Genomic DNA, 17,424 nt, shown 5'->3' on the forward strand with positions numbered 1-17,424 from the left:
ACTCAATTGTAAATTACACTTTGAATTACCATTCATATTGAAGGTGGATTATGAATAAATATTTATTTTTAGTCTATTTGAAGTTAATTTTAACTGGTATATAAAAAAAAATGAATATTTAATATATTAAAATAATATTTCAAAAATAATATTCACTATATTAAAAATAATTTTTTTAAAATCTTCAATATAATTAAAAATAATTTTTAGTATATTAAAATATATTATTTTTTTAGAACAAAATAGATATTTTGTCAATCATCAGTACTTTATAATATGGACAATAATTTACGGATTTAAAGGGGAAAATGTTTGGTATTGTGTGGAGTTAATTTTTTTTTTTTTTAAATGTTGAATTGCTTAAAATACGATGATGACAAAACGGCGCGATTATCGGTACGCGTGGCTGCTTTTGATCTTATCTTTCACATGGAGTGGTAGAAATCGGCAAACCATGATGCTGTGGGTCAATAAACCCCGTAAACAAATCCACTTGCTCCCAATAATTAATTAGCGAATTGATAACAAAACTACCAAATGAGCATATTTTCTCAAAAATAAAAGATGCAAAAAACCATTGGGTTTTAACTTTTAATGCTCTTAAGAAGAGGAGTCTTGTCACTTGTGATTATTCTTAGTTAATTTGGATTCTCATTCTGGTTAAGTGATTCAGTTATTAGATTGGTAGAATATTCGGTAACCAATCAATTCATTTTTTGAATTTAGTTTCCTAATGATATGGCCGTGGCTCATAGGTATTCAATGTTTAATTAATTTGTATGTACACCTTAGAAAGGACATACTGATTATTGCTAGCTCCTAACAAAATTCATATTTATTCCTAACTAACAAGTTATATTAGCCGGCAGCAGATTGTGAATGCCATAAATCCAACGTAACCATACGCGCAAACCAAATGGTCAACTGGATCGATAATGATGATAGAATCCTTTCACATGGAGAGGCCAGGGAACCCATTCCTGCTACGACTCGTGTTGAACCAGCAGGAAACGTAATCAAAATCTGTACGGGCTCAGTTTAATAGTTCAATAAACAGTATTTTGAAGAAGAGATTATCAATGTTTGAACTTCAACGACGACAGTTGAAAAATTACGTTCAAAGTGGACAGATTTTTTGTAAGTATTTGACATTGTTTGCTCATCTATTAAATTATCGTGATTTATATCCTTTTAAATACTCTGTTCGGATTAGAAATTCAACCTTTTCGAGAAAGGAAACGTAATCAAAGTTTTCAAGGTTCCGGAAAACGATTTAATGACATGTCCGGTGTCTTAAACACGCCGTGATTATGATTCCTGGGACAAAGGTTTGTTTAAACCCAAAATTCGGTCTGCCATATTATTATATTCTTCCAAAAGTGCGATATATTATTATATTGCCGTGCCGGCTGTACGCGGTCCCGCTTGTTTCTCCATTTGTCTGAAAATCGCAACAGCGCAGACTAGATTCCCAGTACAACATGGTATGGTTGCACACCGCAGCTATTAATGCTTCCCAATCAAGCAATCTTACTATTTCCTAAACTGTACTATTTTAATTTAAACATTTCTTTTCACTTTCTAAATAATTACCAAAAAAAAAAAAAAAGCTTAAAAGGAGTTCAACACCTTTAATCACGCAAAGTTCGACCAAAATTTGACGAGTTTAATTTTAAAGAGTAATTTTATTTGCATCTAGTAAAATTTTCAGACAAAATATGAAGAGATCTGCATCATCTTATTAATACTGGATATGTTGGTTTTATGACTTGTGTAATTGACGGTAGCCCACACAATCGGTAAAAAAACAAGAAAATTGATAGTGAAACTTAGATTTATTGAGGAGAAGTGTTTATTATTTTTATTAAAAATAATTTTCTTTACAAGCCTCTTTTTTTTTTTTTTTTTTTTTTCATGGTATTGGTATTTATACCTCTAACATCTAGTTAAGGTACTTGACAAAATTAGGAAAGTAAATCTCTAAGACGTATGCATTAATTACAAACTTATTCGCTGCAAAAATAGGAAAAATAAACTTTTAAATGATTACTTTCAAAAATATGCTAGCATGTTTGGAAATTGCGTATTAAAATAGACTAAACTACTAATGCCGAAGTTAAACACTAGACTGCAAATACTGAACCTATCACACGGTAAATTTCACTTTTTAAATAATTAGTAAAGAAAAATAAAAACTACTTTAAAATGGGGTTTATTGGATGATTGGATCCATTCAATCCATGAATTGAATGTTTCAACTATTGTCTTTAAATAATAATAATGTCCTTTTAGCTTGAAAGATAATTTTCCGAGCTAAATGGATTACACCATTAATTAACTCAACACAACACGCATAGACTAAAGGTGGATTCGGCAGACATCACTTGTCTCCTTAATCACACCTATATGAGTAAACATTATTATTATTATTTAAACTTAGATTACCTTAGTTTTACCGGATTAATCTTGAGCTCATAGGACCCTGTTACTAAAGTCAGTGTGGAGATAAATCCTGAGTAGAAATGCATCATTTTTGGACCTTTTTCTTATAAAAAGATGTTCCCAGTAGAATTAGAATCCCCACATTGCTGCCTTGACCATTAATACGCTAAACTGTGAAATGAAAGTAAACATTAAATATTGTTATATATTGGAGCAATCGCAATTAAGTTGATCAGATAGTTAACTTGATAACTAATCTATTATATATAAGTTCAATGATATACTTCATTGTGGTGGGCACGGGTAAAATATACAGATTGTAATACAACAGGTAAGCCTGAAATCAAACAAAGAAAGAAGCTTCGTGGAACAAGTCAAAGCTCAGTAGGCAACTATATATATATATTAACAGCATCACTGCATCACCCTACAAAACATTATATTATTATACAACGCAATCTCATCGGAGTTCAAAAACCTCCAAAAAACACGTAAATCTACGGGATTCCGCCATTGAAATTGCTCAGCTCTGAGCTTCAGTTCCAGTTATGGATACAATAAACTCCTTCAAGGGCTATGGGAAGGTGGATCCGGCCGCGGAACAAGCTTTCCGGCGGAAGACCCGCAAGCGTATAATCATTCTCGCCGTTTCGGCGGTGCTTCTCGTCGGTCTGGTCATCGGAATAGTCGCCGGAACGGTCATTCACAAGAAGAACAAGAATGAAGGCTCCGGCTCCGGCGAAGGCGGCGATGCCACTCGCAGCACTTCGAAATCCGTCCAGGCGATCTGCAGCGTGACAGAGTACAAAGATTCGTGCGTTTCGAGTCTGTCGCAGGTTGCCGGCGAAAAAACCACCGACCCTAAAAAGCTCTTCGTGCTTTCTCTGCAACTGGCGGTTGATTCGTTGAAGAAGCTGGCCTCGCAGCCGGCGGGATGGAGGAAAGGGACCGCCGACGAGAGCGTTCAGAAGGCATTCGGTGTTTGCCGGGATGTTTTCGACGACGCAATAGATCGACTCAACGATTCCATCTCTTCCGTGGACGGCGGAGACGGCAAGCGGTTTTCCACCGCAATAATCGCCGATCTAAAAACATGGCTGAGCTCCGCCGTGACGGATCAAGAAACGTGCTTGAACGCGCTGGAAGAAATCAAAGCAAACGCTACGGTCGTCGACAATGTGAAGGCGGTAATGAAGAACTCATCCGAATTCGCCAGCAACAGTTTGGCCATCGTGGCTCACATTTTCTCCATTCTCGGCGACTTCAACATTCCGATCCACCGGAAACTACTGGCGGCGAATCAAGACTCGGATAGATTCCCGGAATGGGTTAGATCCGGCGACCGGAAACTGCTGCAGGCCGCGAACCCGAAGCCGGACGTGACAGTGGACAAAAATGGGTCTCCGGCGACTGTAAAAACCATCCAAGAAGCTGTGGATAAGATCCCCAAGAAGAGTAAAACCAGATTTGTGATATACGTGATGGCCGGCGAGTACAAGGAGAATTTGGTGTTGGATAAACACAAATGGAATGTGATGATGTATGGCGACGGAAAGGGAAAGACCATAATTACCGGCAACACTAACTTCATCGACGGCACGCCTACTTTCAAGACTGCAACCTTCGGTAAGGGAAAAAAACATTATAAATTTTGATTTATCCGAGGAATTAATTAAGATCTTGGTTAATTTATTCTTCAAAAAGGCTGAACCCCAACTTTAAGGCCCCACATCCAACCCGACAATCTTGGTTAACTTATTGTTTAACTGTTTGATGATGCAGCCGTTGCCGGAAAAGGATTTATTGGCAGGGACATAACGTTCCAAAACACGGCCGGAGCAGAGAAACACCAGGCGGTGGCAATGCGGTCGGGGTCCGATCAATCGGTGTTTTACCGCTGCTCCTTCGACGCCTACCAAGACACGCTCTACGCCCACTCAAACCGGCAATTCTACCGGGACTGCGACATCACCGGCACCGTCGACTTTATTTTCGGCAACGCCGCCGTGGTTTTCCAGAACTGCAAAATCCAGCCGCGGCAGCCGCTGCCGAATCAATTCGTCACCATTACCGCCCAAGGAAAGAAAGACCCAAACCAGAACACCGGCATTTCCATTCAGAAGTGCGACATTTCGCCGCTCGATAAGCTCACCGCCCCAACTTACCTCGGCCGGCCATGGAAACAGTTCTCCACCACCGTCATCATGCAGTCAACGATTGGATCGTTCTTGAAGCCGCAAGGCTGGATTGAGTGGGTCCCCAATGTTGATCCTCCGGCCTCCATTTTCTACGGCGAGTATATGAACACCGGCGCCGGCGCCGGCGTGGAGCAAAGGGTGAAATGGGCTGGGTATAAACCTAGCATCACGTCGGACCAGGCTTCGAAATTCACAGTCGAATCTTTCATACAAGGCGGCGAGTGGTTGCCGGCGGACGTCACTCATGAGCCAACCCTGTAACTTAGCGACTCCATGGTAGACTAATTTACATTGAACATTATATTTCCTTTCATATCTAATACCATAACATTTGTGTGTTTTTTAATATATAAAAAGTTAAATTTTCTTTGTCATTAAATGTATATGGTCATATGGTTACTTATAATGTTACTATAAAGATAATAGAAGATGAAAATGTATTGATTGTATAATTTAAGATATTGATTCTTTATCAAGTGAATAAAGTAATTCAATCAACTTGATGTACCTATTGGGATAATTATTTAAAGAGTTAGATGAAATAAAAGATGTATCTTAAACCAGATTAGAGTATTCTATTTATCTTAAATCTTTCTATTTAGTGTATGATGCTCATAGCAAGTGGGTCAAACATAGCGCGTTTTGTGTGTAGAGACAGACAATCAACTCATTACCCTTACAACCCCTCATATTACAATGTGTTTGTCCCAATAGCTAGGCAAGTATAGCTTGGCCTACCTAGGCCAGGTTAGTATTCTCGATCACCTGGTCGGTTTAACTTTTTAGATCACTAGGTCAATTAGATTGTTATACAATTTTATCGATACTGTTTTGGTAGCATTGATGGTTTCATTTTTTCTAGCCATCATTTTCTGATTCATTATCTTAGCAGGGGGAGGGGATAGCACCGGTCTTGACTGACACTATTCTTGTTCGAGTAGATGAAATATATCAATATCAATCATATCGAGATTCAGAAAGGATGAAATTAGGTTATAAACAATTGAACCCTCACCAACAAGAGGTGCCACCTTATCTAAAATTGTCTTCTATTAAATAATAGAGCTAGTAGCATTCAAAAAAAAGTAATTTAGTTATTTTAACTGCTAAAATGTCAACATATTAAATCCCGCCAATTAATGCGGTATTTGCTATAAAATGAGTAGAAGTGGTATCTTCCAAAATTCAACGTTGACTTAATCAGTGTACTTTGACAGTTATACTGTTGATTGATGTCCTTATTGGGCTTGTAACGGTTAAACATGAATCTAATGAGCTTTAAAAAATAGAGTAAGAGAGAAAATTAAGACTCCATTATTAGAATGTAAGCCCAAACAAAATCCCTAGGAACTGTGGTTGGGCCTAACAAATTCCCAAAATGATTTGGGTTTTGCGTGAGGGTGTAATTGAATTAGGCTAAAATCGAGTATTAAGATACTTGAATTTGAACATTCATTAAATAAGTAACTTAAGAATAGTTTGATTCATTGACAATAATTGAATTGTTGTGCAAAAATGATAAAACTTATCATTGAAAGGAATTTTGTTTAGTTTAATTGGAAATGCAATTTAAAGCAATATTAGTGTATTAGAATCCAAAGCCCATAGGCCATAACCATAAAGTAATTACAAGGCAGAGAATTGTTATGAGTGCCAGTTGCAATAGACAATAACATGCACGGTGGATGAAAGGATTGGCTCCACCTAACAAGGACTGTACAATTTGGTTCGAACCAGTGGGGTTGCTCCCACCATCCTCATTTTCTACTTAGATATTTTGGCGTGAACACAACACTTATTGTTGAAAAAATATCAAAATTGCACCTTTTCTCTCTGAATTATATGGTTATAACGCTTTATCACTTGAATTGTTCATATATCAACATTAGTCCCTTCAGTTATTTTAAAAGTGACGGTTTTTCTCCTTTTATATTAAATAGACACTTTACCCTTAAAAATACGTATTTCATTTATTTTTATTCTTCATCAAATTATTGCTTATATGTGATAATCAAAATAAATGTAAAAAAGAGCAAACACAATTTGTAAATGTTATAATTATAATTTTAAGCTAATGTTAATAACAAAATTAAGACTTAAACACAAATAATTTATTAATGCTAATTAATTACGGAGTATAACATTAATATTAATGTTACTGGATATGACAGTGGTTCCGGTTTCAGTTTCAAACCGATGGTTCACGATTTTGAAAAATGATAAATCGGTGATTCCGATTTTAATCGCCAGTTCAAGCTTTTTTCTTTTCTTTTCTTTTTTTTTTTGGGTGTAAATTTAATTTTTAAAATAATCTAAATTCAACCAATTTTTTAATATTTTTTTTTGGAAATGAACTAAAACGGGAATCTTTTGGGTTTCGGTTCTGAAGTGTAATAACCAGAACCGTCCCTATGGTTTTGATTTTTGTTCAGTTGCTATAGTGTCATGTTCAATTTGAACGGAACAGTTGTCATCTCTAAATGTTATTAGCATTAGGTTAAAATTATAATTATAATTATAATATTTACAAATGATGTGTACTCCTTTTTACATTTATTCAGATTCCACATATAACTATATAAGCAATAATTTGCTCCAAAACAAAAATAAATGAAATACTTATTTTAAGGGTAAAAATATCTATTTAATAGAAAAATGAAAAACTATCACTTTTAAAATAAATGAGAGGTCTAGTATGAATACATAAATAATTTAGAGAGCAATAACGTACACTATAATCATATAATTTAGGGAAATTAGTGTCATTTCTCCTATCAGAATAAGAAGGTAGTAAGAGTGAATTAAACGGTCAACAAATGATACTACCCATAGTATCGTTCTGATCTGGCATTATCCATTGTTAGCTAAAATGTTGCTTTCACAATTCATGCAAACGTTATTAGACGGCACAAGTTGAAGAACGATGGCCCAAACTCTCATAACTCCTTTTTCTACTTGTCCAGGGAGCCAGGGAGATTGAAAAACATCTATAAAACACGTGAACCAATTTCTTTCCGCCATTGTAATTGCTTCAAGGTTCATATCAGTTCCAGTTATGGATACAATCAACTCCTTCAAAGGCTATGGGAAAGTGGACCCTGCGGAGGAACAAGCTTACCGGAGGAAGACCCGCAGGCGTATAATCATCGTCGTCGTTTCCGCCGTTCTTCTCGTCGGTTTGATCATCGGAGTAGTTGCCGGGACTGTTGCTCACAAGAAGAACAAGAGTAGTGGCGGCTCCGGCGACGACGCCACTCCCGGTTCTCCGGCCTCTGTCGAGGCGATGTGTAGCGTAACGGAGTACAAAGAGTCGTGCATGAAGAGCCTGTCGCCGGCTGCCGCCGGAGGAAAGGTCAAAGACCCCTTGAAGCTTTTCGTGCTTTCTTTGAAAATGGAGGCTGACTCCTTGGCGGAGCTAGCGTCGCGGCCGGCGGGGTGGATGAATGGGACCAAGGACAAGAACCTCCGGCAGGCATTCGAGGTGTGCCGGGATGTTTTTGACGATGCAGTCCAACGCCTCAACGATTCCATCGCGTCCATGGAGGTAATGTTAGATTTCAGGGTATAATATACAATTTTGTAGAAGGCATCATCGCTAGTCGGGCCCCACAGGTCGAGTAATTCGAGTATATTGTCTTTCACTTGGATATAGGAGACTATTATTATCTTCTAAACTAGTCAAGTGCTAACTCGGCTAAGTCAACTCAACCAAGTTAGACACTCAACTCGGTCAAATTACGTGCCCGACTCGGTGTCTAGATTACCTAGTTCGAAAGTTAGTCACTCGGACCGAGTCAAAAGCTGCCTAGCGTTGAAATCGCCTCGACCAAGAGGCATCTAGGCAGCTGTCCAGACTGATTTTTACAATACTGTATTATTTTAGACCTTAATTATGCGGTGTAAGTTTTTAGTTTGATTTATTAAGTAGTTATATAAAGCTTATAGATTACATTTTATTTATATTGAACAGGTGCACGGGGTAGACGGCAAGATACTCTCCTCTGCAAGAATCGCCGACCTGAAAACATGGCTGAGCGCCGCCATAACAGACCAGGAAACGTGCTTGGACGCTCTGGAAGAGATCAAAGCAAATGCTACAGTTGTAGACAACGTGAAAGGGGAGATGAAGAACTCAACCGAATTCGCAAGCAACAGTTTGGCTATTGTGACTCACATCATTTCGTTTCTCGGTAACCTCCACATCCCGATCCACCGGAAACTACTGACGGCGAATCAACACTCCGATGGATTCCCAGGATGGGTTAAACCCGGCGACCGGCGACTGTTGCAGGCAGAAAACCCGACGCCGGACGTGGTAGTGGACAAAAATGGGTCTCCGGGGAGTGTTAAGACCATCAAGGAAGCTGTGGATAAGATACCCCCGAAGAGTACGTCAAGATTTGTGATATACGTGATGGCCGGCGAGTACAAGGAGAAATTGGAGTTGGATAAATCCAAATGGAATGTGATGATGTATGGGGATGGCATGGGTAAGACCATAATTACCGGCAGCGACAACTACATCGACAAGACGGCTACTTTCAAGACGGCAACCTTCAGTAAGTATTGGGGTCCCATCGTTTTTGTCATTTAGACTATTACTTTTTTTTTTCTTTTTTTCTTTTTTTTTTTGATATTTTTAGTCTTCTCATGACTTTTTCTATTTGTAGTAAGCATATTTTTGTCTCTTTTTCTTTTAGGTATTAATTAAGATGTTGGTTAACTTATTGTTTAATTGCTTGATGATGCAGCCGTTGTCGGACAAGGATTCATTGCCAGGGACATAACGTTTCAGAACACGGCCGGAGCAGAGAAACACCAGGCGGTGGCAATGCGGTCGGGGTCCGATCAATCGGTGTTTTACCACTGCTCCTTCGACGGCTACCAAGACACGCTCTATGCCCACTCAAACCGGCAATTCTACCGGGAGTGCCACATCACCGGCACCATAGACTTCATTTTCGGCAGCGCCTCGGTGGTTTTCCAGGGCTGCAAAATCCAGCCGAGACAACCACTGCCCAATCAATACAACACCATTACAGCCCAAGGAAAGACCGAGCCAAATCTGTCCTCCGGCATTTCCATTCAGAAGTGCGACATATCACCGCTGGGAGAAGTCACGGTGCCAACTTACCTGGGCAGGCCATGGAAACCATATTCCACAACTGTTATCATGCAATCCAGTATTGGGTCTTTGTTGAAGCCCCAAGGGTGGATTGAGTGGTTCCCCAATGTTACTCCTCCGGCCACCATTTTCTACGCCGAGTATATGAACACGGGCGCCGGTGCAGGTGTGGACCAAAGGGTGAAATGGGATGGGTATCACCCCAGCATCACATCCGACCAGGCCTCCAAATTCACCGTCCAATCTTTCATAGATGGTGACCAGTGGTTGTCGGGAAAAGTCATTTATGAATTAACCTTGTAACTTTAAGACCAGACCAAGCATAAGAAGAAGAAGATCAGAGTAACTGGTACCGATCAACATCTTAAAATTTTTATAAATAATGTAGTCTTAAGTTTATTAAACATAATTATGTTAATTTCATCTTTTGCAAAGAAAAGGAATCAAGAGTTGTGTTAAAACCATCAAACTTCTCATGGAAAGAAATCATTCTTTTGTGTAATTGGCAATAAAACATAACACTCTCTTAAAGCAGAGATGCATTTGTGTTCAAACCCCATAAACCCAAAGTCATAAACTAAAGTAACAAGGCAAGAATCTTGGAACTACAGAATAAATGCCAATGCCACGGTTCAATGCCAGTAACAGGAGAATGGATGAAAGGAAAATTAACTGGGAGCTCGTCTTATAGGCGGCTAAGGACAGCCTCCACCTCGCTTGGAGTGTACAGGTGATAATCTGGAGCAACCTTTGCAATATCAACGTTGTTGGGAGTCACCTGAGATCAATGGATGGAGGAGCGTTAGATGTTTGAAGGGCACATTAAAGCATGAATTAATTTGAAATGGCAAGCTTACCTTTTCTTCCATAACTTGCTTGAGGATGGATAGTGCTATCGTTTCGGCTTCCTTCAAAGTAAGGTCCTGAAAACAGCATGAGCATTGCAGATTCAAGAAGCAAATCTAACAATACACAATAGTATTAACTTTTTGTTTTCTCGTGTTGAAGGTGAAACTTGGTGGTAAGTTATGACACTTTTGGTGTAATTGACGTGTGTTTGAATCCCATTCCCCCAGCAGATGTACCCAAAAATAGCTTTTGTTTAAAGTTCATGCGTTGAAAGGAAGGGTTTGGAAAAAAATTGCCGTCGAATACATACCTTGTTGTACTGCTCTTGCAAAGAGCTGTCAGCACCTTCAGATCCCGAGCCTATAGCTTTTGCATTGCATTGCCAGAATGTACCAGATGGGTCAGTATAGTATCTGTGTACCAAAATGGTTTTCATTAGTCGGCATTTAGTTCAGCAGTCTCCCAAATTTATTCACAGTTATTTAACAAATTTGCAGCATATTCATCACCAAATTCTTTTAATAAGACACTTTCTAATAAATTTTAGAGCAAGAAGTGTTGATAGGCTGGTCTCATGTAATCCCTCGAGAACATTTTATGATGTACAACCTACAAGCACCAAGGATCCCAAGTCCGGTATTGAATAGGATGAGAAATGAGCAAATTCAACACACAAAGGAAAATGCTGACAAAGTTCATAGAGGAAGTTAAAATTTACTCAGTTTTCACGATTCTTGTATAAAAATATGGACTATTATATTTATAAACTATGAAAGAGCAATACTTACAAGCTGGGACCATTCTCATCATGACCAGCAATGAGAAGAGATACACCGAAGGGTCTTGACTGCATTAACCAAGGAAGTTAAAACATTAAAGAAGCTGAGAAGTGATATATTTAAATTCACACCAAATACCATTTGGAGATTCACTTTGTTACGTAAAAAGTAAAAACTACGGAGTAGTGAACATGGATGTACAAAGGACAAAATAATTCAAATAGTATATAGTATAGTAGTGAAAACGCTACAGCAGTGTGGCATCATACGTAAAGCAAACTCTAAACAGAATATCACACCAATAGCAAGACACAGTATAATACCATGGCAAATCGCAAATTCAAAATGAAGAAACAACATTGATGATAGCTTACTAAGAATAACTTGAAACGATTGTTTTTATACCTGCCTCTAGTTCAATCAAATAAAATAAAGCCAATATAAATGCCACTGAAGCACAGTATGACTTCAGTATTTAAAAACATGAAAGAAACTATAGTGTGAATAAGCCTACGCAGATAAATTATTTTGAAGTATTTTCCACTGGAAAAGAAAGGATAGGGAAGGCTACTAACCATAGATTCTTCATCACCCTCACCAAATCGCAGAGCTAAATCACAGAGAGCTTGGGTGGTAGACTCAACAGTCATAGGTTCACCATAGGAGAACCTGTGATTCTAATTACAACAAAATAAAAAAAGAAAAACTTAGTCACTAAGTAGATAGGATTACACAAATGCTCAATACTTGCATACTACAGTTGATAGGTACCTGAGTCTCCACACGTGCATGCTCTACAAGCGTCCGTGCATCAGCAATTAATCCACTCATTGCACACCCAATATGCTGATCAATCTCCATAATTTTCTCCACACTGCTAGGTTCCTGCAATTGAAGGGGAGTCATGACATGAAAAACTAAAAGGTTAAGCTGAAATCTGCTCGATGCTGTGACCACAAACAAGTTGGCAATAAATCACTGTTGAGCTGAAGAGTCAAAGAGGAAGATTTGAGCTGCTTGGCTCAGGTTCTACTCCACAACCTAACTAAACCCATAGTTCAAGCGCCCTTTCTTTCCATATTCAATACCAGAAGTATCCAAAAACCGATTCCATTATATGCTCAATTATCAGGGTTCTACCATCTTATGTCCTTAGCCAGATATAAAATGAATCCATATGTGTAGGAATCCCCTATTTCCTTCAACAGAAGTTTCACATCTTATCCATGGGTGTACAATTCTATAGTTATCGATCATTACAGTTGTTTCTTTTACATTTCTCTAATAAAATGTTCACAGATTAAAACCTAGCTACTGCATCCTACTACCATCATGAGTCTGAATATGGTTTTGCCTACTAATGAAATCAATTTTAGCAACCTACACTGCTCACCTTCTGCAAAATAAACTACTCTCTCCAATATCAAAGGCAAGTCTTCTAATTCCACTCAAATACAAGTGCACAAATCCATATTTTTCTCTGTACATAAACTGAAGTAGTTTCGAGACCTAGCCAGGAAATCCCTCTACCAAAAAGCACAGAACTCAAATTCAGCTCAATTCCATGATAATTCAGAACTATACTAATAACCAAATACAAGATCTTAAACATAGCTGTGGTGACTGCAATAATTTCATCAAACAATCAATAAGCTTCTCATCCTACAAATTAACAAGCAGAAAACTCCATTACAGAATTACAGAAACATACCAGGAGGGGAGAAGTGATGCGCTTCTCGACAGCAAGAACAACCCCTTCCTTAGTCATTATCCCGATTGCCGTTGAACCGAGCTAAAAGAACAATAAAACCATAAAAATCAGGACTCTAAAACATTTCTTCCTTCACAAGACTGCATTTTTTTAATCAAATAAACAGAAATCAATCGTCAGAATACCTTGATGGCTTCAATAGCATATTCAACTTGGAACAATCGGCCCTCGGGCGAAAAAGTGTTGACACCTCTATCATACTCGGTTCTTCACTCCCCCCAAAACCCAATGCAAACAAAAGACGAAAGCAAAATAAAATAAAAAATTTTTAAAAAAAAATACTACTTCAGAAGAAGATAAACATTAATCACAACGACGATGAAGACCCAAAAACCCTAGTCTAGTTTAAGTCAAAATTCGGGTTTTACCTTGTGAGAAACATTGCCGATATGATTCAGTAGAGCTTCAAAATTTAGATCGTGTCGTCGCAGTTGAAGGAGCAAACAATGCCTTTTACTCTCGCCGTTTCGTACCCAAAAAGAAAACTCGAAGGAGAAAAAAAAAATGAAAATAGAGTTCAACTTTGGGCTGGGCTTAATTATGGGAGGAAAACAATCATTGGAGGCCCAAATTCCCGTAAGCCCAACCTAATTTACTAGTCCGGTGGGCCAATTTTATGCTATGGTCCGGTTAAATCATGCCCACAAAGGGAGCGTTATGCTGTGCAACCGTGTGCACACGATTGCAAAAACGACGTCGTTTTGACGTCTGACTTAAAAAAAAAAAAAAAAAAAAAAAAAAAAAAAAAACAGAATTGCATAACTACATATCCATAACTTCATAACTATACATCCAGAATTGCATAACTACACATCCACAACTTCATAATTATACATTCAGAATTGCATAAATACACATCCATAACTTCATAACTATACATTCAGAATGTGAAATTATAACTTCATACTTTCAGAATTGCATGCATAATTACACATCCATAACTTCATAACTATAAATTCAGAATTGCATAACTACACATCCATAATTTCATAACTATAAATTCAGAATGTGAAATTATAAAATTATGAACATATGTTTACGTAAGTAACGACAATCGAAAATGATTTTTTTTTATTTAAGTAAAACGACGTTGTTTTTGCATCAGTGTGCACCATGCATGGTGCACACGAATGCACAACATAATTTACCATAATAGTTTGAGAATGAGTTGTTATACCATGGACTAGGGACCACCTTGCAATGTGGACCTTGATCCTAAACGACGTATAAATTGTGTATTTTTAATATTGGAATGTTATTTTTAAAATACATAACATCTGTAGAAAGGAATTTGTGAGTGCAATACAAGGTCATCAAATCTTAATGTGTTATTATTGTGTGACTGTAGCATTTAAAAGAAACTTGTGAATACAAACAAGGTAATCAATTACATATATGTTAACACCGTGTGTTCTTAGTATACAAATTGTGATTTTTTTAAAAGCTAAATTGTGAACATTTAGCATGATAATGGTGAACCATTAGCATTTTGAAGAATGAAACACAAGTTTACTCTCTCATATCATATAAGGCTTGTGAAGAAGAAGAAACATGATTTTTATGTTTGTGTACACAATAATAATAACACTACATGTGATGGTTATTACAAGGGAAACAACCACAAGAATTGGCACGAGAAACATTATTAATGTTTTTCCTGTTGTTCATCATCATCATCATCTTCTGTGTTTGTTCACTCACTTTCTGTATCTGTTCTGAATGTTGCAGCTGTGCCACAGCTCTCCATTCTTCAGCTTTTCTGTGAACTGTCGACATTCTCTTCATCAACTTCTCCTCCAGATTCGATCTCATCTTTTGAATTTTCACCTGAAAAATTCTTCCCACCATTACACTTACTTACATACACAAAGAATCATCTCTGCAACCTGTTGTGCATATAGCCATTAATGTGCAATCCAACTATCCGCTTAAACTTTTAGTTTAGATGGAGCACATACTTCAATTTGGTATCAAGAACCAGACCAAAGGTCATGAGTTGAGCTTAACAAAAGACTAAATGGGGTTCTGTAAATTCAATACTTTCTTTCACATGCGATTGCAGAATGAGAGTAAAAAAATGCAGACATTGCTGACTTCTATTGCTCTCTTATTCCCACCAGTTCATGCCTTCAACTCTTAAAGCCCTTTTTTTATTATTATTACATATATGTATATATTGTGAGGAGAACATGGGGAAAAGCGCAGTGGACCAGCAAGTGGAAGATTATGCTCAAGATGCGAGTGGCTCGATGAAGATGAAGACAATATAAGAGTGTTGAATAATACTGAAATCACATGTAGAGTCAAATGTTGTTCAGTGACTTTAATGAGCTTTTTTTTGTTGTCGCTTTCATCAGTGCTGCCATTCAATTCAAACAAGCTTGTCTGTTGTTCCTAGCAGCCTTTTTTAACATGGATTATATTGTTGGTTGTTGAAAGTGTTTAAAAAGTTTAGAAGGGACAGAAAGAAAGCAACAAACCTCAAGCTTTTTAGATTGAGCTTCTGATTTTGCATTCTGGAGGTTCACCCAAGCTTGAATCTTGGCTAGTTCTCTCTGGTACCTGAAACTCCAATCACCATTCCATTCGTGTAAAGATACAAGCACAATTAATGCGGGATCGTATATATATATATATATGTTTTACCTTAGGCAGTGTTTAGTCTTCTCCTCTTCCTCCCACGAGGGGCAGGCTCGGGACTCAGACACACTTCTCCTGCACTCATTACTCATCTCGAAGTGCCTCAGGCTCTTCGATATGTCCTCTTCTTCCTCCTCCCTCGAGCTCCAGTTGGTCGTTACAGAATCATACTGCCCCGTTGTCCCAACGTGCAGCTTTGCTAAATGGCACTCCTGCAGCTGCACGATATCGATGACCGTGCTAGAGGAACTGGACTCGTTCGACACAGCCAACGGGCCAGACCGGCTGGCAGGAGTGTTGTGCCTGGCGGGCGAGGAGCTCTTGAATGGCGTGTGGCATCTTGAAGTCGTCGAACTGCCAATTGGTGTCATTTCTGTCCCAATATCTCTATGTTTAACCTCTGGTGCTACATTGTTCATAGATTTTCCAAACAAAAATCCCTCTTTCATTGACTCACAATGCCTTAAATTGGGACATGTAATAGTTTCTACCTCACTTGTGAACTTATCTGCATTTTCAACACCAAATTACACCCAACAATCAATCAAGATCTTCATTAAAATCTCCAAATGCCATTGCAAATCCAGGAATCATATAAAGATAGATCCTAAAGTGTAATCAATTAATTCACAGTTGGGAACAAACTTTTCAGGACAGACATAAATAAAAGCTAATAAAAAGTGGAAAAGTGTGTGTTTACCTTTTAGAAGCACATCTGATGTGGCAGGGACACCATTGGAAGAGCCTTGAAAGCTTGAAGACTTTTCATCAACTTCTTCTTTTGGGGTGACCCCATTAGAGTGGTTTGATGAGAGCTTTATATGGGCAGGGGATTCATGGCAAGAATTGCTGCCATTCACAACCCATTTCTCTGCATCATCCCATTTGGAAGGGAAAGATTTTCTTGAAAAACTCCCAACACTGAAGCTGAAAATTGGCCTGCCAGGGGTTGAAGGAGCCTCCACCACACCCCTCTTGGGCACTGAACTCTCCCCCCCTCCCTTCTTCCTCTGAACAACCCTCCTGCTCTCTGGACCACCACCATTAATGGCTGCTGTGGGGAGTGACTTCACAAACTCAGCAGTCTCCTTCAGATTAATCTTGCAAATTGGGTCAGGAAATGAGTCCACCAAGAATGGGTTCCCATGGCCCCCCTCAAATGCAGCCTCCTATATCACAAACACCCCAACAATTCACACCAAGATTCCAAGAAAACCCAACCAACAAAATAAAGATATAAACTTTAGCTTACCATTTGAGATGAAAAAGCTTGAAGATCCATGGCTGAGGGTTTAGAGTATCTAACAGTACACCCTTTTGCAGAACCCTGATATGGTCTTGGGAAGAAGCAGCATCATGGGTCAAAAAGAAGTGATTGGCAGAGAAAGTGAGTGAAGTAGAAGGGAGCTAGTTGAACAGTACTGCAGAGTTGATGAACAAGAAAAAAAGTAGAAGAAGAAGAAGAAGTAGTAGAAATTAAAACACTGTTCAAGAATGGCCAACCCTTTCTTCCCCAACATGCACTTCAGGACAAAACCACTCAGTCCTCCTGCTGCAAAATTTGAAGCAACAGTAATATAGACCTAGCTAGGGGGGATTTGGAAGAAAACAAAACATGAC

The 17,424-nt window shown here is 38.4% G+C and overlaps 4 protein-coding genes across 6 annotated transcripts; 2 read left to right on the forward strand and 2 right to left on the reverse strand.

Moving 5' to 3' along the window:
- The first annotated feature begins 2,868 nt into the window (after positions 1–2,868).
- LOC109187491 (pectinesterase 3-like) lies at positions 2,869–5,014 on the forward strand. The gene is made up of 2 exons (XM_019337691.1): positions 2,869–4,068; positions 4,225–5,014. Exons 1-2 carry the CDS (start codon positions 2,991–2,993, stop codon positions 4,899–4,901), a joined length of 1,755 nt encoding a protein of 584 aa, XP_019193236.1. The 5' UTR covers positions 2,869–2,990; the 3' UTR covers positions 4,902–5,014.
- A 2,611-nt stretch (positions 5,015–7,625) lies between these two features.
- On the forward strand, positions 7,626–10,204 carry LOC109187492 (pectinesterase 3-like). The gene is made up of 3 exons (XM_019337692.1): positions 7,626–8,184; positions 8,611–9,199; positions 9,392–10,204. The coding sequence occupies exons 1-3, from the start codon at positions 7,696–7,698 to the stop codon at positions 10,066–10,068; spliced, it is 1,755 nt and encodes a 584-aa protein (XP_019193237.1). The 5' UTR covers positions 7,626–7,695; the 3' UTR covers positions 10,069–10,204.
- Positions 10,205–10,218: 14 nt separating this feature from the next.
- Positions 10,219–13,643, reverse strand: LOC109187499 (proteasome subunit alpha type-5). 2 transcript variants are annotated; one of them, XM_019337700.1, is made up of 9 exons: positions 13,533–13,643; positions 13,290–13,371; positions 13,105–13,185; positions 12,165–12,278; positions 11,969–12,070; positions 11,403–11,461; positions 10,925–11,027; positions 10,623–10,688; positions 10,219–10,543 (listed from the first exon to the last, which is right to left on the reverse strand). In XM_019337700.1, exons 1-9 carry the CDS (start codon positions 13,544–13,546, stop codon positions 10,451–10,453), a joined length of 714 nt encoding a protein of 237 aa, XP_019193245.1. In that variant the 5' UTR covers positions 13,547–13,643; the 3' UTR covers positions 10,219–10,450. The 2 variants fall into 2 exon arrangements, with proteins under 2 accessions (XP_019193245.1, XP_019193244.1); XM_019337699.1 differs by lacking the exons at positions 10,219–10,543; positions 10,623–10,688 and adding an exon at positions 10,704–10,840 and having other exon boundaries at positions 10,871–11,027.
- A 1,018-nt stretch (positions 13,644–14,661) lies between these two features.
- Positions 14,662–17,424, reverse strand: LOC109187494. 2 transcript variants are annotated; one of them, XM_019337694.1, is made up of 5 exons: positions 17,057–17,424; positions 16,505–16,973; positions 15,811–16,312; positions 15,645–15,726; positions 14,662–14,991 (listed from the first exon to the last, which is right to left on the reverse strand). In XM_019337694.1, exons 1-5 carry the CDS (start codon positions 17,084–17,086, stop codon positions 14,752–14,754), a joined length of 1,323 nt encoding a protein of 440 aa, XP_019193239.1. In that variant the 5' UTR covers positions 17,087–17,424; the 3' UTR covers positions 14,662–14,751. The 2 variants fall into 2 exon arrangements, with proteins under 2 accessions (XP_019193239.1, XP_019193240.1); XM_019337695.1 differs by having other exon boundaries at positions 16,505–16,958; positions 17,057–17,423.

The sequence above is a fragment of the Ipomoea nil genome, unplaced genomic scaffold (assembly GCF_001879475.1).
Source record: "Ipomoea nil cultivar Tokyo-kokei standard unplaced genomic scaffold, Asagao_1.1 scaffold1421, whole genome shotgun sequence".
Taxonomy (NCBI): Eukaryota; Viridiplantae; Streptophyta; class Magnoliopsida; order Solanales; family Convolvulaceae; genus Ipomoea; species Ipomoea nil.